General features: G+C 37.6%; 1 protein-coding gene across 2 annotated transcripts in view; it reads right to left on the bottom strand.

Annotated features, from left to right (window-relative positions):
• Positions 1-24,210, bottom strand: part of ZC3H11A (zinc finger CCCH-type containing 11A) — a 28,913-nt gene continuing 4,703 nt past the window's right edge. Inside the window, exons 3-16 of one of the 2 annotated variants that reach the window (XM_004282478.3) lie at positions 20,626-20,749; positions 18,106-18,309; positions 17,864-17,980; positions 17,499-17,579; positions 16,146-16,256; positions 15,274-15,336; positions 13,815-13,913; positions 11,677-11,745; positions 5,404-5,907; positions 4,815-4,894; positions 3,617-3,932; positions 2,840-3,006; positions 2,415-2,482; positions 1-1,998 (exon numbers count right to left, since the gene is read on the bottom strand). In XM_004282478.3, coding sequence (XP_004282526.1) covers positions 1,740-1,998; positions 2,415-2,482; positions 2,840-3,006; positions 3,617-3,932; positions 4,815-4,894; positions 5,404-5,907; positions 11,677-11,745; positions 13,815-13,913; positions 15,274-15,336; positions 16,146-16,256; positions 17,499-17,579; positions 17,864-17,980; positions 18,106-18,309; positions 20,626-20,749 — 2,262 coding nt within the window. In that variant the 3' untranslated portion in view covers positions 1-1,739. The remainder of the gene's footprint in view (positions 1,999-2,414; positions 2,483-2,839; positions 3,007-3,616; positions 3,933-4,814; positions 4,895-5,403; positions 5,908-11,676; positions 11,746-13,814; positions 13,914-15,273; positions 15,337-16,145; positions 16,257-17,498; positions 17,580-17,863; positions 17,981-18,105; positions 18,310-20,625; positions 20,750-24,210) is intronic. The other variant, XM_033410561.2, reaches the window with a different exon arrangement.

Genomic DNA, 24,210 nt, shown 5'->3' with positions numbered 1-24,210 from the left:
TCAAGACTTTCCTACACCAGCTTTATTTAAAACACAAATAAAGTATTTCTCTTTCTGTAATGGCAAATGGTTCAAATAATGCTGAAAATGAATCATTGACTAATACAGGGCTTTAAATATGAAACAAAATTTTTAAAAAAGCAAAAGAATAAAGGTTATATACAAAAGGGACCTGGAATCTACAAGCCGATTCCAAAAATGAAATGAGTAGAAAATTTGCGGTGAAACCAGAACATTCCACCCTTGCTTTGGAGAAGGGCTATTAGATAACATTCAGTCAGCTGAAGATGGATTGGTAGAGAAGTGTCTGTACATAAATTTCAAGTCAGTTTTGCTTGTGTAGAATCATCCAGATCTTCCCAAAACTGAATGGGCAATCCTGTGGCTTTCTTCCTTTTCCATATTCCCAAAAACGCTACATGAAGTTCAACTCTTGATGAGCCGCTTACAACAGCAGTTCCTTAGGAGCCAACATGACAGGTGGGTCAGATTTCCCTATGAGAAACAAAACCAGCCACCTATAGCAAAATATCAAAATGGGCAGGTCCTTTCCTCTTCCTTCTGATTATGCACAGTATGTCTCCTTTCAAGACTATTATTCCCATCATACTTGTTCCTTCACAGTCTAAACCTTGAGGTGATATGAAGGAGACCAACATCAAGAAAAGAAAATTCAATTCGGAAATGAAGAAAACTGGAAGGTATACAATACACCCCCAGAGCATCTTGATAATCCCTGCTACTGTACAATTCAGCATACTGCTACAGTCCATAGATAAATAATGGCAGCTTGAATGAGTTCATTTCCGCCCCCCTCAGGTGTTTAAAGGGCACCAAATACTGGGCAAGAGGAGTTTGCTAGGAGAATTAGAAATTAAAAGTTAACCAATTTTTATCCCTGTGATAATTCAATGCTAGTAAGGTGGCAAGCACTGAAGAAGAGAAGGGACAACTTTCTTACTAAAAAATAAATTCCTGTAATCATGATGTCACCATCTCTTATTAAGAATCCAAGGAATCCCAGAAATAGAAAATTAGTTTCAGAGGACCCCTGAGGCACTTTAAAGCCTTAAAAACTTACAGTAATAATAAATCAGCTATTGCTCTTCAGAGGCTTACAGAGCAGTAGAAGCATGAAAATCATATCCAAAAAGTTATGTCCAGATTACATGTTTCCTGAGCTGCTCAGCTGTCTCTAGAGGCTTAGTTGAATTTTCCAAATACCTTTAAAAAGACGTACAATTTAACACAGACTGAGTGGATTTTTTTGTTTAGTGGTGGCATGAAATTTGGTCCTTAATGGTAGCAGCTGTCTTTATCCTTTTCAAACTCAGGTAACAGTAGGTACATTAGGATAATACATAAAAGAAATAATACAACAAAGGGGAAAAAAGTCAAAACTGACAAACACCTCAAGGAGTCACTAAGTTTTCTTGTACCCTTTCACTTAGGTCTCCCGCTCAGTCTTTTTGTGGAGAGAGGGGTAAGACAGAACTTTTTTCTCAAAGATGCTAAACAATGGCATCAAATGGACAAAACGACTACCAAGGGACTTTAAAAATCTGACCCCAAGGAATCCAGAACACACATGGATAATTCAGAGGTATATTTCTTATTTGGGGAAAATTCTAGACTAAAGAAATGATCATTTTGGATAAATGTTATAATAGATGAAACTAAGTCCAGTTTTTGGTGAGTCTTTTTTTTGTGTTTTTGTTTTAAATGTTCTACTACAACCTTCAGCTATCAATCATTTCTGATAGCTCAAGCAGAAGGTCATCTTCATCCTTCCCAGGATCCAAGTCAATCTCAGCTTCTAATTTGCCTCCTGAAATCTCCCATATTAATTTCTCAAAATCATCCTCCATAGACAGTAGCGGCTTTCCTGTTGAGGCAGAGCTGAGTCGGCGAGTTTTTGTGGCCACCTGGGATGAGGAAGGGCCAGATACTTCTGGTGGGGAAGGATCTGAAGAGGACTGGGTTGGAGGCAGCACAAAACTGTAAGAAAAAAAAACCCGAAGGATTATTAGATAATTGCCCTTCATCAATGGTTGGCTGGACCACCCAGTCTCAGGTACACAAAGAATTTTAGCAAAGAGTTGTTTCTGAAGACACACATAAACAAAGAATTGTTTTACTGATTTGGGATAAAGCATTTTCATCCTTTAAAGGAGAATCCAGACAGGTGTTTAAAAACTGTTTTCAATAATACAGGCAAAATATAAACAACAGCACCAAAAGAGAACAGCAACCTTGAATATCATGTTTTCCTGCAATTAATAAGAAGTTTAGCAGATTTATTTAGATGTGGCTAAACTGTAAATTTTTCAAATTATTTAGCAGTGTTATTCTCTAGAGAGCATAAACAATAATAGCGGCCTAAACTTTGGTTAAAAAGAATTGCAAGGTATTACCTGTCTCTAGGTTTTTCTGTCTCAGGCACAGTGACTGATTTGTCTTCAGAGAGAAGTGGGACAACAGCCTACAAAAGTGAGAGTAAGGTAATTCAGTGGGAGAGTCAGGCTTTTAAATTTGAGCAGATTCATTTTCTCTGCTGCCTTCTTAGAACCATTCTTTAAGCCTGGGAATCCAAGAATAAACCCAAAGACTGAGGGTACAAATAAGCAAAATATCTTAATTAGGTTAAAAAAAAAAATTCACCCTGCCACTGCAAATGTTTAAGCTGTAAACATAATATACAGTAACAACCTAAACAACTAAAATGCTTAGGAATTGACAAACTATTAGACATAATACAGAGAGAGCTAACAGAGAATTCATCTTGCCCACTTTCTTACCACACAGACTAAAGCACCACTGAGGTGGATTTCCTTCTTACCACAGCTGCTTTTTTGACTGGGCTTTTCTGCAGGACACTGCTGGAGGTGAGTGGTTTCACAGATGCAATGACAGCAGAGTGGGGCTCCACTGCCCTGCGTTTTTGGGCCACTTTGTGTGATGAGACAACTTTAGCCACAGATGGCTTCACATTCATTTTAGGTTTAGCTACAAGACAGAAAACATCTGATTAAAAGCTAGAATAATCCCCTTTTTACATGGAGAATAACTCAGAATATCAAAATTCCTTCTCAGCAATTAGGAACAGCACAAGTAAGTAAAAAAACGAACCAACTAACCAAAAAAGAAAACCAGACTGAAAATGATCCACCAGCAATCTGCACTACACTTGGCCGTAATATATACACACACACGTGTATATATACACACATGTATCTACATACATGTGTGTGCATGTACATATATGTATATACACACACACTCTCCCCTCTCCTCTCTCTCTCAAACAATTCCTTTCAGTGCCTCTTGAATTTGCTACTGCTCTTTGCTTCCCTGGTGTTTTTCTCCTTCAAAACCAGAGGGAAAAGGCACCATGGAAAGTTTTAGACAAAGCCTTATAAACAGCAATTTTAAATTGTGAAAAAGGAACTCATCTAGTCTTTCTGTCTTTTTAAATAGAATTTTCAGAAATATTACTACCCACCTGTGTGATCAGTATACAAAGGCAAATGAAATTCAACCCAATTATTGCCAGGCAGTCACTGAAACTTGGTAATTTTGAAATTCTAAAGCAAAATGCACTAGAAAAAACATTCACCTTTACCCCTTTTTTCCAAGGTCTGTGTTGCACCTTTCACATTCAGTTTTGAGTGCCCAATCCCTGAGGTTTCCACCTCTGTCTTCTGGGATATCTTTGAATGAGGCCGTTTAGTCAGGAGCCGTGTGATGTCTGGCACGGTAGCGAGCACTGGTTTCTCTGCTAACTGGGTGTTGCAAGTGTCTAAATCTCCCCGAAGGCGTGCCAAAACTGATTTTTGCTTCTCCGACAGTTTCTGCACATGCTTTTCTCTCACTGTCTCACATCTCTTGACTTGAATTTTAGTGACGTCAACTGCTGTGGTCTCATCTGAAGTCTATGGATAAATTTAAACGACAGAATTAAAATCTAGTACCTCCAACAATCTGTATGATGATAATTATTGTTTATAAGTTACCAAGCTAACATCTAAGTCAAGCAAAGTTTCACATGATCTAGAACACAAGAGCTTTTGCCTTTTATATGATATTAAATAGAGAGATCAAGATAAAAGATGTGTGGAACAATAAAAACCCAAATTCTATAAGCTAGACTATCAGGACCGTAAGTCTAACACAAATGGTTCCTAATCAGACACATTAGTATGTACAAAGACATTCATTATCTTAACTGGGTAAAACAAAATCCAGTCCAGAAACAGACTATATTTGTGTAATAGAACACTACGTGGCCGGTAAAAGCAATTGTCTTAAAGAATTATTAATATGGTAAAGTCAAAGCAGGCTGCAAAATGATACACTGTAGAGTTCTCGCCTATGTTCTAAATATGAGTTAAACATTAAACAAGTTCACGTACATACATATACAAAGAAAAGGCCTGAAAGAAATGCATCAAAAAAACTAAGGGTAGTGACATCTGGAATGTGGAATTATAGGGTTTCTCATTCTTTTTAAAAAATAAAAATTCATGAGTTTTATAAATGAGTAGCATTACTCTCAAAGGCAAGGGAAAACTTAGTTTAAAAAATATGAATGGCCAATTAAAAACAACTTTAAAAGGGCAGAAAACACCGATATACACAGAAGTACAGAAAACTCTCATAGAAAATTATAAGCATAGTGAAAGACTGTTTACCTGAATATATCAGTGAAGTGCTAAATAGAAAACTTATAAACTAAAACTAAAAAGCACATATACCATTCATCTAGCCTTTGCTTGCCACGGACAAAATTATAAAATGATTCTAAATAAACTCACCTCTTTAGCCTCTGTTCTAGTAACACTGCTCTGAGAAGCAACAACACTTTCTTCTTTAAGTTTCCTCTCTTCTTTTATACCTAGATTCACATTAAACACATCACTAGTAATTTTATTCGTGCTGCAACCTTGTAACAGATGAAGTTAAACAAAACTTTTCTTAATAAAAGTAATGATAAGATAGGACAAATAAAAATTGTGGACAAAATCTATTTAGTCCTCAAACAGATTCAAAATGCACATTAAAATATCAAGGTCTATATACAGTTGTTGTAAAGAAAGAGCTTTAACAACTTTTTTGGGGGGTGGGGTGGGGGTGGGTGTTGGCACGCCTCACAGCTTGTGGGATCTTAGTTCCCCAATCAGGGATCGAACCCATACCTCCTGCAGTGGAAGCACAGATTCCTAACCACTGGACTGCCAGCTTAACTTCTTTCAGTGCCCAGCTTAACTTCTTTTAATCCAGTGGTTTTCAAAGTTATCTGAGTAAAGAAAAGTTCTCACAGAATTCCTATGAATATCCTGTAGAATACCGCCCTTTGAAATATGATCTGGGGAAGTGGTACTACAGACCAAGTTCTTTTGTTACCTGTTCTTTTAGTGATCTGGAGAAGCCGTCTTGCCCCTGGGGTGGCCTCAGGCTGAGGCTGGGAGCTGGTTCTGCTCTCAGAACTCTGCTGCACCCTCAGAGCCTTCTCCAGTTTAATTTCCTCCAGCGTCTTGATATGCACTTCCTGCATAGACTTCGCTCTACCTGCAGGTTCCTCTGACTGTCCTCTGCTGGCTACTACAGGTGGCAAAACCACTGTTTTTTTAATTTCATTATCAGTCTTTAGCTTGATGCTGGTTACGTCCTTTTTGCTTTTTTGTCTCTCTGCTTCCTGCTGCCGGTGTTTCTTTTCAGCCAAGACCTCAGAGAACGTTTTGATTCGGACAGTGGAGGAGGTTCTTGTTCCTGTTGTAGAATCATCAACTTTTGAAGGTCCTTCTGTCTTGAGTTTAGTTTGCAATTCTCCACGTTTTTGACTGGCTCTTTCGAGAAGAATTTCTTCTAATGTCTTCACGTGGATCTCACCAACTTTAGTAACTCTCTCTGCTTTCATGGGGGAAAAACAAATCACTGTACTTGGATTTCATCTCTTAATGACTTACGATCTCTCTATTCTTGGATCAGGACAGAGTCCAATAGAGTGGTATCACTTAGGCAAGCAATTAAAATGGTCAAAAGCACATTAGTTTCAATCTCAATTTTAGATAGTGGCCCTCAAGGAAAACTCTCAGGAGGCAAAAATTAGTGATTTGGATTGCTATTCAGAAGCTTATTCTTGAGGATCCTGAAAGCCATTTACTAGTTAGAGAAGCCTGTCATTATAAATCTTACCAATAAAAATAAATTCTTCCATTCGTGCACAGATATAAACACATGCTAGACAGTATGCTAGAAATATAATGGCAAGCAAAATGCAAACTCTGCCCACATGTATTGATAGTTCGCAGTCTAACGGACCAATAATTAAACAACAACAAAGTATGGTAATGATAACAGCTTTGATAAAGGAGGTAAAGTTGACCCTTAAACAATGTAGGGGTTGGGATGGAGTGCTGGGGCACCAACGCCTATGCAGTTGAAAACCCACATATGTGACTTTACAACTGGGCTCCGTATCCATGGTTCTACATCTGCAGATTCAACCAACCAACCATGGAACATGTAGTACTGTAGTACATACTTATTGAAAACAAATCCACGTATAAGTGGACCCACACAGCTCAAACCCATGTTGTTCAAGGGTCAATTGTATAATGCTATGTAGGAGCATACAGCAAGAACACCAACCTTTTTCTACAGATTGGTTAAGGGAAGCTTTTCAGAGTAATATTTAAGTGACATTGAAAGGATGAAAAGGAAGTAGAACATGTGACAAGACAGAAGAAAAATGAGAAAGGCCCAGAGACTGGCATGCTACTGAAGAGCTATTTTTAATGATACATTAATCATTCTATATTTGTTTAAACTAAAGAGAAAATTTCACACTTGGCACATATGCCTGTCCTCATTACTGAAGGGCCTAAAGAAAGAAATAATGAAGCGATGTGAGAAAAATAAGAACAATTTGGAGATTATACACACACATATTTAATCACCAACACCTTTTAAAGAAAGATCAAAACAAAAAATATCCTTTTACAACCTTAAACATATCACTTCTGTCTCATCTTCTGAATCTTTGAATATGCTGTCCCTTCTATATGGAATATTCCCTACCGGTCTCATTTCTCCTGCTGCTTAGTTAGTTTAAAGTGAGTTCAGCTTAGAACCTGACACCCTCCAGCAGTCTAGTTTGTTTCTCTGATCACAGCACTGATCACACAGTACGGGGTAACTCCTTGTAATTCCAACCATACTAGATACTTCATGAGAACAGTGACTATGTTTAATTATTTTAGTACAGTACCTGTTACAGAGGAAGTACTCACTGATTTTCTTAGGTTTTTTAAATAAAATTTCTTCCATTTCAAGATGGTAGTCTGATCTCAAAACCACTTTAAGAAAGTATGTGAATGGTCAGTGGTTAAGAATCCGCCTGCCAATGCAGGAGACACGAGTTCAATCCCTGGTCCAGGAAGATCCCACATGCCACGGAGCAACTAAGCAGGTGCACCACAACTACTGAGCTTGTGCTCTAGAGCCCGTGAGCCACAACTACTTAGCCCTCGTGCCACAACTACTGAAGCCCGCGTGCCTAGAGCCCACGCTCCACAACAAGAGAAGCCACCACAATGAGAAGCCCGCACAACACAACGAAGAGTAGCCCCCACTCATCGCAAACTAGAGAAACCCTGCGTGCAGCAACGGAGACCCAATGCAGCCAAAAATAAATAAATAATACATGTATTAAAAAAAAAAAAAGGATGTGAATGGTGACACAGAGACCCTGTTTCCCTACACTACAAAATTTCATCAAAACAATAGAGAAGACATTAAAAGAATAAATCCACAATAGCAATGGAAAACAAGGATGCTACTGGCAGAACATAAATCTTGAGGAATTTGAGACAGAAAGATGTCTGAAATTACAGAAACAGAAAAAGAATAGATAAAACCATAGGAGTGAGATCTGTTCTTCAAAAAACAGGCAAAGAAAACTGCCAAACTAGTATGAAAATTAACAGTGGTAGAAATTAAGGATGGTTTACAACAGAACAGCTAGATCAATCAAGACCTTCTCCTGAGAACTGCTCCCTAAAAAGAGGAGAATCTGTCAGGGAAGGGAGCACATTATGAGGCTGTTGGGGCTGAAAAGAAGTAGAGCATGAAAATTTCAGGCTTTCACAAATACCAAGCAGAAAGACGAGAGGTGAGGGAGAAAAGTAAAAAGCAAAGCTAGAAAATGAAATTAGTTGCACTCTGAAAGTAAAGAAAGGCTTTCTTACCATAGCAATCATATGAGCCCTCAGCCTTGCAGCCTACAACCAACATAGGCTGTCATTTAGTGCACCCTCTCTACTTAGGCAAACAGACCTCCCAGCCAGGAGAGAGGACCACTTGGGAAAAAGATCCTTAGAATCACAGGCCCAGTGATTCTAGGTTGTAAGAAACCTCGGCCCAGTACTTACAACTATGAAAAAGCAACATTAAAAATGAACCAAAATGAAGAGAAGCAATGAGGAAGACAAAATAACATACAAACCCATTAAAAAAAAAAAGATTCAAATTAGAAACCCCAATCAATGAAACAGAATAAAGAGCCCAGAAATAAACCCACATGCCTATGGTCAATTAATCTTAGACAAAGGAAGCAAGAATATACAATGGAGAAAACACAGTCTCTTCAGCAAGTGGTGGTGGGAAAGCTAGACAGCAGCATGTAAAATCAATGAAGTTAGAACACACCCTCACACCACCATGTACAAAAATAAACTCAAAATGGCTTAAAGACTTAAATATAAGACATGACACCATAAAACTTAGAAGAGAACATAGGCAAAACATTCTCTGACATAAATCGTACCAATGTTTTCTTAAGTCAGTCTCCCAAGGCAATAGAAATTAAAGCAAACAAAAACAAAACAACCAAATGGGACCTAATCAAACTTACAAGCTTTCGTACAGCAAAGGAAACCATAAACAAAACGAAAAGACAACCTACAGACAGGGAGAAAAATATCTGCCAATGATGCGACCAACAAGGGCTTAATTTCCAAAATATACGGACAGCTCATACAACTCAAAAAAAAAAAAAAAAAAAAACCCTATTGAAAAATGGGCAGAAAACCTAAATAGACATTTTTCCAAAGACATACAGATGGCCAACAGGCACATGAAAAGATGCTCAACATCACTAGTTACTAGAGAAATGCAAATCAAAACTACAATGAGGCACACTGGTCAGAATGGCCATCATCAAAAAGCCTACAAACAACAAATGCTGGAGAGGGTGTGGAGAAAAAGGAACTCTCCTACACTGCTGGTGGGAATGTAAACTGGTGTAGCACTATGGAAAACAGTATGGAGGTTCCTCAAAAAACTAAAAATAGAATTTCTATATGATCGTGCAATCCCACTCCTGGGCGTATATCTAGAGAAAAATATAATTTGAAAAAATACATGCACCCCGATATTCACTGCAGCACTACTTACAATAGTCAAGACATGGAAGCAACCTAAATGTCCACTGACAGATGAATGGGTAAAGAAGATGTGGTACATATATACAACGGAATACTACTCAGCCATAAAAAAGAATGAAATAATGCCATTTCCAGCAACATGGATGGAACTAGAGATTATCATACTAAGTGAAGTAAGCAGAAAGAGAAAGACAAATACCATATACTATCACTTACATGTGGAATCTAAAATATGACACAAATGAACTTATCTATGAAACAGAAATAGACTCACAGACATAGAGAATAGACTTGTGGTTGCCAAGGGCGGGGGGTGGAGGAGGGATGGATTAGAAGTTTGGGATTAGGAGATGCAAACTATTACATATAGAATGTATAAACAACAAAGTCCTACTTATAGCACAGGGAACTATATTCACTATCCTGTGATAAACCATAATGGAAAAAATACGAAAAAGAATGTGTATATATGTATAAATGAATCACTCTGCTATACAGCAGAAATTAATGTAACATTGTAAACCAACTATATACTTCAACAAAATAAATTTTTAAAAATAAAAAATAAATTACTTTTTAAAAAAGAAAGAAGCCCCAGAACTGCCTGAAATCAGGCTGTACAAAAGGAGAAATCAGAGAACTAAAAAAAGTTCTTGGAAAATAAAAAACCAAGTGACAAAATAAATCCAACCTAATTAAAAAAAAAAAAAAAAAAGACAAGGCTAGTAGAATATCAGCCATCTAGAACAGGGTCAGCAAACTATATAGTCCATGGGCCAAATATGGCCATGGTCTAAATTTTATAAATAAAGCTTTACTGGAACACAGCCATACTCATCCATTTACATACTGCAAATGGCTGCTTTCACACTACAGTGGCAGAGTTGAGTAGTTGCAACAAGAGATTGTGAACCTCAAAGTCTAAAACATTTACCATCTGATCCTTCATAGAAAAAGTGTGTCAATTCCTAATCTAGAAAATATAACCAAGCAAAAGTCATAGAAAGTGAGGCAAAAAAACAAAGGAATGGAAAGTATGAAGACAAGGTTAAGATACATGGAGCGTATGTCCAAAAGTTCCAACATCTGATAACAATTCCATAAAGAGAAAACAAAAAGAAGGGTGGGGAGGACATGCTCAAAGAAATCAGAGGAATATTTTCTACAACTAAAAAAGTTTAAAAAAAAAAAAAAAAAAGTTAGTTAAGTCCTTAAATTCAAAGGACCCACTAAACACTGAGCATAATTAACAAAAAGATCCATGTTTAGATCTATCATAGTGAAGTCCCAGCCTAGTAGGAAGAAATAAGAGGAAATCCTCAAAGTTTCTGAAGAGTAAATTCAGGTTGTTTACAAAAGAATGTTTGACATCAGATTCCCTTTTTATGATACTTATCCTTATCTAAAGATAAGGATAGGATGAAAAAGGAAAAGCACAGGTTAACACCATTCATACATATAGATATATAAAAATTTAAATGCATTACTGAATCCAGCAATAAAATATTTTAATAAAAAAGCTGGATGGCTGAATACACAAAATGTTCATTTTATTATTCTTTAAAATTGAACACAGGTATATACACTTAGGTAGTTATATCTCACAATTTTAAAAGTCTAAAAATTAGAGTACAGGAGGAATATGATGAAGAAAATTAAAATTACTTAAAAGTTCAACACCCAGATAAAACCAATGTTAATATTTCGGTATATCTTTTTTTCTAGGCATATATTTTTATAAAACTGGAAATCATCTCACATGTGGACATTTTCCCTAAGGAATATGTTTCTATAATAAGAAAATAAATTTCATTCCCCACCCCCCCAAAAAAAAGATTCATATGTTGCCCTAAGACAAAAGCACTTGTATATACTTTCATAACCTTTCTTCGTTCAATACAAGGAGATAAGTTTCCCATATCATTATTGTTCAGAACATGACTTTTCATGACAGCAATTATTTTAGTACATAACTATCTTAATTCCTTTTTGTTAGATATTTAGATTATTTCTAATTTCTGGTTATTAATGCTATCATAAACAATCATTTTGCCACCTTTAACTACAAAAAGAGAACTCATTCCAGTGAGAAAACTATTACTTAAAAAGCAAACCCACAAAAAACAGAAAACGTAAGCCCCAACATAACTCAAAAGGTAAACTGGAGAAAAACCAAAGATTTTAACAGCAAGGAAAAAAATATCAGGAGCTGGCATTAGAGTTTACCTACCTGCTGCCTCCTCATTGTTTAGACCAGCTGACAAGCCTAATCGCTCCTTCAGAGACTTGGAAACTTGAACTGTTTAAAAAAAAAAAAAAAAAAGTTGGGGACTTCCCTGGTGGTGCAGTGGTTAAGAATCTGCCTGCCAATGCAGGAGACATGGGTTCAAGCCCTGCTCCGGGAAGATCCCACATGCTGCAGAGCAACTAAGCCCATGTGCCACAACTACTGAGCCTGTGCTCTAGAGCCCATGAGCTACAACTACTGAAGACCATGCACCTAGAGCCCACAGCAATCAATCAATCAATCAATCAATCAATCAACAAACACTGTCTTAAAAAAAAAAGTTGAACAGAGACTTTCTATAGGTCAAAAATCTTTTTCAAAGGTCACGAATTAGGCTTATACTTGTTTTCTAATGAAAATGCTTTTCAAAAATCTATTCAGGTCTTACAACTTCTTCTTCACAGTACAGATAGATCTATACAAATAATGGATTCTCTAGAGCACTTTGGAAAGCACAAAGAAAAAGTCCTCTCTTTTACATCTGAAAAGCAAAAATTACTAAATTTAAGGAAATAATTTTGTTACTGTGCAACATTCTAAAATCTTATCATTCTAAAATCTTATTGGCATCAAAAAGGCTTTCTCCCCCCTAGATCCATCTGAAATATGCTCTTCAGTTATGAGAGTCTTCAATACGATTGATAGGCAAAAGGGAAGGAAATTTGACTGCAAAGAAAAAAAAGTTAACTTCTGTTTACAGCTTTCAGAATACAGGAAAGCCCCCAAACAAGAAAGTCTACTCGTCAAAGCCTCTCGGGCTAGGGGAGAAGTGGAAAGAAGTGTCTTATCTTCGGCAGAAGTTGAAACTAAACACAAGAAGGAAAAAACATTTTTTTTTTCAAGTAATTAACACCACTGCTTCACTGCAAGTGAGACAAGGGGAAAAAAATCCAACCCTTTACTTCCTTCTATAAATAACACTTCAACTATAAAATCATTCTAACTTCCAAATATCTCTCAAATTAGTCTGCATCTCTTCATACCAACTTCCAGAACACTAAATCTATGACACTAACTCCTCTTGCCTGGATTATTTTAACAGCCTGCTAACTCATTCCTGGACAGCACTCTTATCCCCTTTCTCCGTATTTTAGATGATGGTTCCAAAATGCCAATATGAGGATCTCTGATCCTTGTTTATAACCTTCCCATTGTTTGCTACTATCTTAGGATAAGCCCAAGCTCTCTAATATGGCTTAAAAGGTTCTGTTATTAGCAGTCCTCAAACTTTTTGGCACCAGGGACCAGTTTCGTGGAAGACAATTTTTCCACGGACCCAAGGTGGGGAGGGGGTGGTTTTGGGATGATTCAAGCGCATTACGTTTATTGTGCATTTATTTCTATTATTATTACATTGTAACATATAATTAAATAATTATACAACTCACCATAATGCTGACAGGAGGCAGAGCTCAGGGGGTAATGCGAGCTATGGTGAGTGGCTGTAAATACAGATGAAGCTTCACTTGCTCACCTGCTGCTCACCTCCTGCTGTGCGGCCCAGTTCCTAACAGGCCACAGACAGCTACCTGTCTGTGACCCGGGGACTCCTGCTCTATACGACCAATCCCTTCTTCCTCTCCAGTTACCATGCTCTTCATTCCAATTCTGATTCAGTCACAGTGAGTCCCTTGAGCTCTGTGCCTTCTGTGTATTATACTCTCTGCCTCTGGCCCTTCAACTTTACCTGGCTAAATCATATTTCAGGTCTAAGCTTCAATATCATTTCCTCTGGGAACCTTTCCCTGACAGATGGTGAGATTAGGTGCCCTTCCTATGTGCTCCCATAACACTGTGTACTTTCTCTGTCACAGAATTTATCACAATATATGTAAAGATTCCTATCTGCCATTATACTACAAGCTCCTGAGGTCTGTGATGGTGTTTATTTTTATCCAATGGTGTCTACCTAGAATCCAGCAGAGTAAACATTCAAATGTTTGTTGAACGAATAATAAAACAGACACAAGAAGATAATAATCTTATTAACCTGAACAAAAAGAATGACAAACCATACCTGTTAACATTACAAGAGACAAGTGTCAAGATTACACACACAAAGTATATTAGAACAAAAGTACCTTTCTTTGGTGTTCTGTCAGTGTCAGTCTCTGGAGCTTCAACTTTCTTCCCTAGCCTTTGTGCAAGGCTATGCTTTAATGGAGGATCACTGTCGCAACCTACAAACAGAGAGAGGGAACTCAGTTTAAGATTTCAAGCCAACCTTTAGCAAGGTCAAGAAATACAGGCAAAAACAGACAATGTAGAATAATTCTGTAAGTTTTCTGCATTTATATGATGTGTTCATTCACTAGCTTCCTTATAACTCAATGTTAGAGAAGGAATAAAAATGTCCCAGAAAAAAAAGGTAAGGAAGGAGATAAAAAAATTAGAATGCACAAATTAACATTTACCAAATAACTAAAACTATAAATGGAGGATTATAAACCCTGATTAAAGCTGAAATTCAGGAATAGGAATATGTGAAAAAAAAAATCTTCATGCACAAAAAATATCTTTAACTGGCCAACTGTTGAATTCTAGGTCGATCTGTGATTAAATACAACTGGGATGATTAGGAGGACAGCAAAAGAACCATAAAATTAAAAATTTTCCAGGGACATGAAGACTCCAAAGGCCAAAGAGCCCCTTTCTTCGATTCCAGATAAGAAATCTAAGGTTATGAAAGATGCTGTATCTTACCCAAGTCACCAATTAGTGACAGAGCCAGGACTTGAACCAAGTTTCCTGACTCCTGGTTTATTGCATTACACTGGTCAATACAAGCTGTTTAAATGTCAAAAGTTTTTAAAAACTATTCTTTGGATCACTTGACTGAAGGTAGAACTTTAGCAGGGTCCCATAAAAACTTTAAAGACCCTACACAGAATGTACTTTTCTCTCTCCTCTTATTTGTAATTTAAATATACAACCCCAAATCACAAAGTTTATTACACATATGCTGATATTAAAATAGATTATTTCTGTAATTTTTTACCTAAATTTCTCAGGCAGCGAGAATGGTATAAAACAAAACACAAAACAGATAAGATTTCATATTCATAAGCACATTTTAAAGGAGTATGAAGGAACCTCTGAAGTCAGATAAGATTTTCAAAATAATTATTTTGAGACAGATACACTAGGGTCAGTACACAGTAATTCAGTTACATGGTAAAATACTTCCCTAAGTATAAAATAGCACTAATAAATTCAAGGACTGAATTTATATTAACTGGACACTTTGTTTTCCCTCTAAAAACTCAAATTTCAATTTATCCATACAAACAGAGGTATTCTTTACTCTTTTTTAAACCGAGTACCTTCTAAGAAGTTGGCCATAATCTAATTAAAACACTATAAATTTGTATAACTTCGCACATGTCAAAAACATGAAGAGATTTTATACATGCTTTCAGCCAGAAATACAAGGGAGTTAATATCAATATTGACACGGCATTTGTATAAAGAGAATTTTGGAGGAGATATGTAATGCACAAACAAGCAGAAAACAAAGGATATGCTCAAAACTTATCTCACCTCCTGAAAATTTGTGTTTCCCCAGTCTCTCCGTTAGACTCAATCTTACCAAAGGTTCTTCTCCTAAAATGGCAAAAACAGAATTTCTCTACCATTAGCCAATTTTTCCGTATTCAGTAACTACTAATGGGTACAAAGTATGCTCTGATATTAAAGTCTCTTGGAAATCAGATCTCAGTCTTAAGGAAAACTACCCACATTAAAAGAAAAAAAAATCAACCTATTAAATAATAATTTAAATAACCAAATGCACAGTCCAAAGGGAAGCAATAGCACAGTCCTAATTAATAGTAGCTAAGTACACAAAGACAAGCTGTGTCTAACCAATTGATTATAAAACCCAAGCTATACTTTTGCTTGTGCACTTCCATATGTTAAATGAAATCATACTTTACTCCACTGCTAATTCTCCTATATAACGTTCCTTGATCACCCCAGCAAAAAGTGAGATCTCTTTCCTCTGATTCTTTGTTGTCTGAATGGCACATTTTAATGTATCTGCATACTACAATTACTTGTGTCATATTCCTTATCAGATTTAAAACTATTAAGGGAAAAAGACTTTTACATTTTTCTATAACTTAAAAGGTATATTACAGTTCTTTACTTACAATGGACAGTCAATAAATTTGTTGGATAAAATAAACAGTATATGTAAAAATCAAATACAATACATAATGTGAGAGCTGCATGATTAAGAATTTCATCTTTTTAAACAGTAGGGGCAAATGCACTAATTTTTCATCGTTCTATCCAATCAACATACTGAAGACTCCCTGCAAATCCACCAATATACCCAACCCAAGCATTTTGCTCTCCCAGTCATTTAAAAGTAGTAGGCTGACACCTCTTAAGACCTACCTATACCTCACCTTGTTTGTTGGACAGAGTTACTGTCCTCACCACAGTCCGGACATTCTCTTTTTCAGGACCTGGAATGGTCTGTGGTTGGAGTAAAAGACTGGAAACTCCTGAAGAACCTTCTAAATATAGAGAGTCAAAAACAGTAAATAATTTATGGAAAATACAGCTATCAGAAGTCAAGAAATTCTGTTTTTGAGACCAGGTAAATCCAACACAGACCACTGGACTACAAGTCAATCAGTTTTTGTGTTCCTGTTTGCCTACAGTGAAATGGAGTAGGGAAAGGGGAGATAATCTTATTTTTTATCTGCCTTTGGCACAATGTGAAAGTAAAATATAAAACTGTTTTGAGTGACTCAGGCACTCAATGTACTTTTATTTACTAGGAAGGCTAACATTATTCTAAAGTTAACCTCAGAAGCACATTAGCTATTAAGTGTGTTAATTCAATCTTTTCCATCTATATTCAATTATCTGCAAAACACAACTCCAAAGTTGCTACGGAACAATCCTTAGCAAGAAGGCACTTAGAACCAACCATTTGATTCTCTCTAAATGCATTTCACACTATATAATTTTTAGGGTTGGAAATATAGATCAACCAGGCTAAGGCAAGCACCAGAAGAAAATCCTAGCAGCTCTTGAGGAAGAATTCACCTACTACAAAATGAACTTTTTCCTCTTTTAAGTAATAGTTTAGGGAATTCCCTGGCGGTCCAGTGGTCAGGACTCCATGCTTCCACTCCAGGGGGCATGGGTTCAATAACCTGGTTGGGGAATTAAGATCCTGCAAGCCATGCAATGCGTTCAAAAAAACAAACAAAAAAAACAAAAACCTTATATGCTATTCTTTAGTTATATTTCTCAAAATAAACAAGTTCTTTCAGGTTCTTCATTGTATGTGCCTAGCTCTGAACAGTTAGGGACTGAAACAGCTGCAATGGGTTAAAAAAGCAACTGTGATTTAAATAAGACTGTGTTTTACTTCAAAGAAGCCACAAAAATCAAAATCTATTTGCTCATTTTGGTTGGTGTCAAGTGTCCTTATTATCAGAAGTATCTTTTTTTTTTTTTTTGGCTGCATTGGGTCTTCATTGCTGCAGAAGTGTCCTTTCTATTCTTCTGTAGCAACATTCAATCCTCCGTGTCAGGATTTCCTTGGTGGTCCAGTGGTTAAGACACCACACTCCCAATGCAGGGGGCCTGGGTTCCATCCCTGGTCAGGGAACTAGATCCCACATGCATGCCGCAACTAAGGAACCTGCCTGCCGCAACTGAGACCCGGGGGAACCAAGTCAATAAATAAATAAATTTATTTATTAAAAAAAAAATCCTCCATGTCAAAACTCCTGATAACTCACCACCTTGCTTCTTTGATTTTTCCTTCATTTTCTTTGATTTAATTTCTTCAAGAGTTTTTATCCCAAAATTCAAACATTCACCTAGGAATGCAAATAGCAACCACATGAGGAACCAGCACCATTTCACCTCTGCAGTTTATTTGTACACAGCTGGCATTCAAATGTTTGTTCAATGAATAAGAGAAATTAAGTGTGTGTGTGTGTGTGTGTGTGTGTGTGTGTGTGTGTGTGTAATGGGCGCAAGGAAGATGGAGGTGGTGGTAATCATGAACTAAATTTCAAAGGTATTTAAAATAGTCTGGACTCACTCAACAGTGCTGTAAGATTTATGAGCAGGAACCAGCATCAATATAGCCTCTTCTTACCTTGTTTTAAATTGACCCCAGGTTTCCGGGCAGAAGCCACTCGTAATCCATTATGAACTTCAGGAGTTGGTTGCAGGGTAGGTGTTTTGGTTTCATCACCTTCCTCAGAAAACTGATCTATATTATCAAAATTTAAGGCAAATTCCCAATTAAAAACAGGTCTACTAGAGCTTCAAGTCTGATTCTAATTCACTAAGTTACCCTGATCATTTACTTGCCTTAAAGAAAGAGCTAAAGCTTACCATCATCATCTTCATCATCATCTGCAGCATTGATTACCACTGGTGGATGTGTAGGGCTAGGAACATTTTCTGAACTTTCTACTTTCATAATACTTCGCAGTTGAGGAGAGGGATTAGACTGGACAGATAATTTGCTCTGTTGAACTGTGAGCTGGCTAGCCTTCACTTCCTCTTCTGGTGACTCAGGCACAGTGGGCAACACAGCTAGACATACAAAGTCATAAATTAAAAATAGAAGATACAGTCCCAATTCATCAAAAATCTCTGACAGAACAGTATGGAGGTTCCTTAAAAAACTAAAAATATAACTGCCATATATCTCAGCAATCCCACTACTGGGCAAATACCCTGAGAAAACCATAATTCAAAAAGAGTCACGTACCACAATGGTCATTGCAGCTCTATTTACAATAGCCAGGACATGGAAGCAATCTAAGTGTCCAACAACAGATGAATGGATAAAGAAGATGTGGCACATATATACAATACAATATTACTCAGCCATAAAAAGAAACGAAATTGAGTTACTGGTAGTGAGGTGGATGGACCTAGAGTCTGTCATACAGAGTGAAGTAAGTCAGAAAGAGAAAAACAAATATCATATGCTAACACATATATATGGAATCTAAAAAAAAAATGGTTCTGATGAACCTAGGGGCAGGACAGGAATAAACACATAGACGTAAAGAATGGACTTGAGGACACGGGGAGAGGGAAGGATAAGCTGGGACGAAGTGAGAGAGTAACACTGACATATATACACTACCAAATGGAAAATAAATAGCTAGTGGGAAGCAGCTGCATAGCACAGGGAGATCAGCTTGGTGCTCTGTGACCACCTAGAGGGGTGGGATAGGGAGGGTGGGAGGGAGATGCAAGAGGGAGGAGATATGTATAGCTGATTCACTTTGTTATAAAGCAGAAACTAACACACCATCGTAAAGCAATTATACTCCAATAAAGATGTTTTTTTTTTAAAAAAAAATCTCCAACCACCTATCATAAGTTTGGTGATTTTCTTTGAGCATTATGTCCTTTTAATTCATGTCTTTTAATTAAAATTTTAATCTGGGCTTCCCTGGTGGCGCAGTGGTTGAGAGTCCGCCTGCTGATGCAGGGGACACGGGTTCGTGCCCCGGTCTGGGAAGATCCCACATGCCGCGGAGCGGCTGGGTCCGTGAGCCATGGCCGCTGAGCCTGCGTGTCCGGAGTCTGTGCTCCACAACGGGAGAGGCCACAACAGTGAGAGGCCCGCGTACCGCAAAAAAAAAAAAAAAAAATTTTAATCTAATTTTTAATTTCCCCATTTTCCCAATTAGGTTTTAAACTCCCAGGGAGGGAAAATGTGGCTTTCAACTAGTAACTATTCACTGCACATAAACACACTCAAAGTGGGTGCTCAAAACAGAGAATAAACAGGAAGCTAGATGCACAGCAACTATTTACAAATTCTAGACATTAAATTTTAATACTAAAATTCTAGGCTCTTTGATCAAGCAGCAGCTTTTTAAAGAGATAGCGGGCAATACTTCTGAATTATACCAGAAAGGGGTGAGCCTTTTTCCCCTTAAATAGAGATAAAAATATATATCCATCAAATTTTAATCACATAGCAGATGTGGCTTTAAATGGCTGATCACTCCACTAGGAAATTACTTTAAAAGGACTTTAAATACTAGCTTTTGGCAGAGTGTAAGTTTCATTTTAGATTACACCCTAGAGCAGGGGCAGTGTTAGCAAATGTTTTTCTGTAAAGAGGTATATAGTAAATATTTTAGGCCTTGTAGATCTTGTCTCAACTACTCAACTCTGAAGCAGTAGCACAAAATCTGGCCACAGGGGCTTCCCTGGTGGCGCAGTGGTTGAGAGTCTGCCTGCCGATGCAGGGGACACGGGTTCGTGCCCCGGTCTGGGAAGATCCCACATGCCGCGGAGCGGCTGGGCCCGTGAGCCATGGCCGCCGGGCCTGTGCTCCAAAATGGGAGAGGCCACAACAGTGAGAGGCCCGCATACCGCAAAAAATAAATATAAATAAATAAATAAAGCTTGTGTTTCCTTATTTAAAAAAAAAAAAAAATCTGGCCACAGAAAATATATAAACAAATGGGCAGGGCTTCATTTCAATAAATCTTTATTTTACAAAACAGGTGGAAGACCAGACTTGCCAACACCCCTGGCCTGGAGAATCAAGTTTCTTTTGAAAATCTCTATAGATATGATAAGAAAATGGGAAATGAGGTAATAAGCTGTAGTAATCTAAACTATCTTGCCAAGAAACATTTGTGAAGCAGCATGGATTTTGGAAACAAAGTTTTAATCGTGACTGCTATTTTATTGGCTTATGACTGTGTACAAGTCATTTAACCTTAATAAAGTTCAATTCCCTCATCTGTGAAGTGAAAATAATACTGCTCTCTCACAAGACTAAAAGAAGGCAATGTTTATAAAGTACTCTGTACATTGTGCATGTAGGTGTTCATTATACAGTAACTATTCTTTCAAAATTGAAACGAATCTCACTTTTGCTTGGAGGTAGGAAAAGGCCATCAACAAAACGTCCTCTGTTGTGATGAAAAGCACAGTTTAGTTTCTGACATCCCACTGGCTGATTTTCCCAATAACAAGGAATCTCACTGCGTTTTTTCTGTAAGAGGAAAAACACATTATTTTCAAATAAAAAATAGTGTGACCTGTATTAATTTGGTCATGTTTTCTGGACAAAGTTCATACAAGGTTAAAAAATCTGAGGCATGTGAAATGATTTTGAGTATGAGGAAGAAGGGCTGCTGAAAGTAACTTATTCTAGCATGACAGAGAGATGAAAGGAACAGGGAAGTAGTCTGCTATTCTTTCCTCCTTGCCCTAATCCTTGAACTCCTAAATGTCTACATTTAATTTAGAAAAGCAGGGTAATATAGTAGGTAAGACTATGGAATCAAGGATAAGAGTCAAGAATCTCTATTATGTTACTTATTGACCATGTGATGTCAAATAATTTAATACCTCTTAGTCTCACTTTCCTCAGCTATAAAATGGGAGTAACAGTAGCTATTAATTAGTTTCTCATGAGAGTTAAATGAAATAATGTACATGAAGCACTTAGCACACAGGAAAGACGCAATAAACTGCAGTTATTATTTGAAGCTGAGAGTTCAAGACTTGGAAAAATTCTTCCTCTTCCCATTCGTGACTTCTAAAGGTTCATGTAACACACTAGGATGGTTATCTTTCCTTCCCAAGCTACCTCGCTCTTATAAAGGGGAACAAGAAAAACAAGAATACTGGTACATCTAGAATGATTTGCTGGATAACAGGATATATGTCCAAGAGAAACACATACGTAAGTTCTAATATACACATTAGATGTATATAAAGAATATTCAAAGAACACTATTTGTAACAGCTCCAAAATGGAAACAAACCAAATGTACATCAACACTAGAAAGGATAAATACATTGTAGTATATTCATAAAATACAATGCTATCCAGTAATGAGAGGGAATAAACTTAACACCATGGGTGCAGAACGAAAGAAGCCAGACACAAAAGAGCACATCCTGTGTAATTCCATTTATGTAAAGACCAAAACAGTTAAAACTCCTCTATTGCAGAGTAGTCAAGACGGTGATTAGTTTTGGGGGTGTGGTGAGTGACAATGAAGAGATAAAGGGGGAAGACAGAGTGTTGGAAATCTTCTATTTCTTGATCAGGGTGCTGGTCTAGTAAGTATATTCACTTTGTGAAAATTCTTTAACTTGTAAGATTATGATATGTGCACATTTCTATATATACTTTAACAAACAGTTCAATAAAGAAAAAAAAGACGTGATAAGCACTTCTGAAAAGCAACTAAATTCTGATTAATAACCTGCATTATGTTGGATCTCTCATAATAAGCAGCCTAAGGATTAAATTTCCAGGAAAGAACAGAAGCACTACTTCAGAAATCTTTAAATATGGAGGAAAGAAACAGAGGAACAATGACCATTACAAAAAGATCCTTAAATGTATCAAAAGGGGCAAAGATCCCAATATCTACTATATTGGGAGACTGATAATTTGATAATACACTGTGTTGGTAGGGATGTGGAAGAATCATGGAGTCCCACATACTGATAATGAAAATATAAATTAGCTCAACATCTCTGAAAGTGATTGGGTAAAAACTATGTAAAAAATTTATGTCCTGCATTTACTGCCACATATTTTTAAAAAGTATAGCAAATAGGGCTTCCCTAGTGGCGCAGTGGTTGGGAGTCCGCCTGCCGAGGCGGGGGATGCGGGTTTGTGCCCCGGTCCGGGAGGATCCCGCGTGCCGTGGAGCGGCTGGGCCCGTGGGCCGTGGCCACTGGGCCTGCGCGTCCGGAGCCTGTGCTCCGCGGCGGGAGAGGCCGCAGCAGTGAGAGGCCCGCGTACCGCAAAAAAAAAAAAAGTATAGCAAATAACTTTGCCTCTGAAAAAACTGGATAGAATTTATTAGTCTCCCGTTACACTTAAAAGGTAGGTATAATAGATACCATTGTTTTTTAGAATAACAACAATTATTCTATTACTCCTTGAGGCAGAATCTAATGCCAATCTTCCTTGCTCCTGGATTTGTGTTTGCTTAAGTTTTTACTTCTTTCCTGAAAGCAATCTTCAAATTACTGGATGACTACTGTGATAGCATCCTCTTTATACAGGAGTCACATGACGTTTATTTGATCTGTTTAATACTTTTACTGAATTTTGTTTCAAAATAAAAAGTAATACATAAGCAAAGAAGATGACTTGGAAAATAAAATTAATGCCTGTTAGGCCATTACCCAGTGAGAGTCACTTATTTTGGTATAGAATTCTTTTTCTTAAAAAACAAAAACAAAAACCTGTAGAATGTATTGATTCACACTTAAAAGAAAGTTGTTCCATATAATTCTGTACATTTTCACTTAGCAACGCATCCTCCATAGTAACATTCTCCTGTATGATTACTCTTTTTTTTTTTTTTTTTTGCGGTATGCGGGCTTCTCACTGCCGTGGCCTCTCCCGTCGCGGAGCACAGGCTCCAGACGCGCAGGCTCAGCGGCCATGGCTCACGGGCCCAGCCGCTCCGCGGCATGTGGGATCCTCCCGGACCGGGGCACGTACCCACGTCCCCTGCATCGGCAGGTGGACTCTCAACCACTGTGCCACCAGGGAAGCCCCTCCTTTAACTTTTTAACAGTAACATAGCACATGGTCCAAAGATATATAGTTAATGCTCACATTATTCAATTAGCAAATACTGAACAATTCTGCTCAAGGAAACAGAGTTGGGTTCCTGAAAGCTCTTGGTCACATTTTCATCAAGTGATCAATACATAATCTTGTTTGATGTGTGTCTGTGTTTAAAGACACCTTATTTAATAAATATCACTGGGGACTTCCCTGGTGGCGCATTGGTTAAGAATCCGCCTGCCAATGTAGGGAACACAGGTTCAATCCCTGGTCTGGGAAGATCCCACATGCTGCGGAGCAACTAAGCCCATGTGCCACGACTACTGAAGCCCGCATGCCCTAGAGCCCGCGCACCACAACTACTGAAGCCCGCACACTCCAGGGCCTGCGTGCCACAACTACTGAGCCCATGTGCTGCAACTACTGAAGCCTGTGTGCCTAGAGCCAGTGCTCCACAACGAGAAGCCGCCACAATGAGAAGCCCGCACACCGCAATGAAGAGTAGCCCCCACTCGCTGCAACTAGAGAAAGCCTGTGCACAGCAACAAAGACCCAATGCAGCCAAAAATAAATAAAATTTTAATAAATAAATAAGTATCATTGATTCATTAACACTGAACTCAAGGTCAACAGCGCTGTAACTCACACCTGAATGAAGCTTATCGAACACTCGTGTTTTCTACACAAGGCACATAAGAGCTTTCTTGCACTTAGGGACATTACATACAGCACTTCAGCACTACACTTGGGGGCCATTTAAAACAGCAAAATCACAAACAAAAAGCACAAAAATGCAAACAAACATGGCACTAAATAGATCATGAAGAGGACATCTGTACTGATTTTGGGGTTATAAATTTTAGCATATATACAAATTTGCAAATATGGAACCCATGAATAATGAAAGT

This window comes from Orcinus orca, chromosome 1 (assembly GCF_937001465.1).
Source record: "Orcinus orca chromosome 1, mOrcOrc1.1, whole genome shotgun sequence".
NCBI classification, from domain to species: Eukaryota; Metazoa; Chordata; class Mammalia; order Artiodactyla; family Delphinidae; genus Orcinus; species Orcinus orca.
The sequence above is the reverse complement of the archived record's forward strand: the minus strand, read 5'-3'. Positions and strand labels throughout refer to the sequence as shown.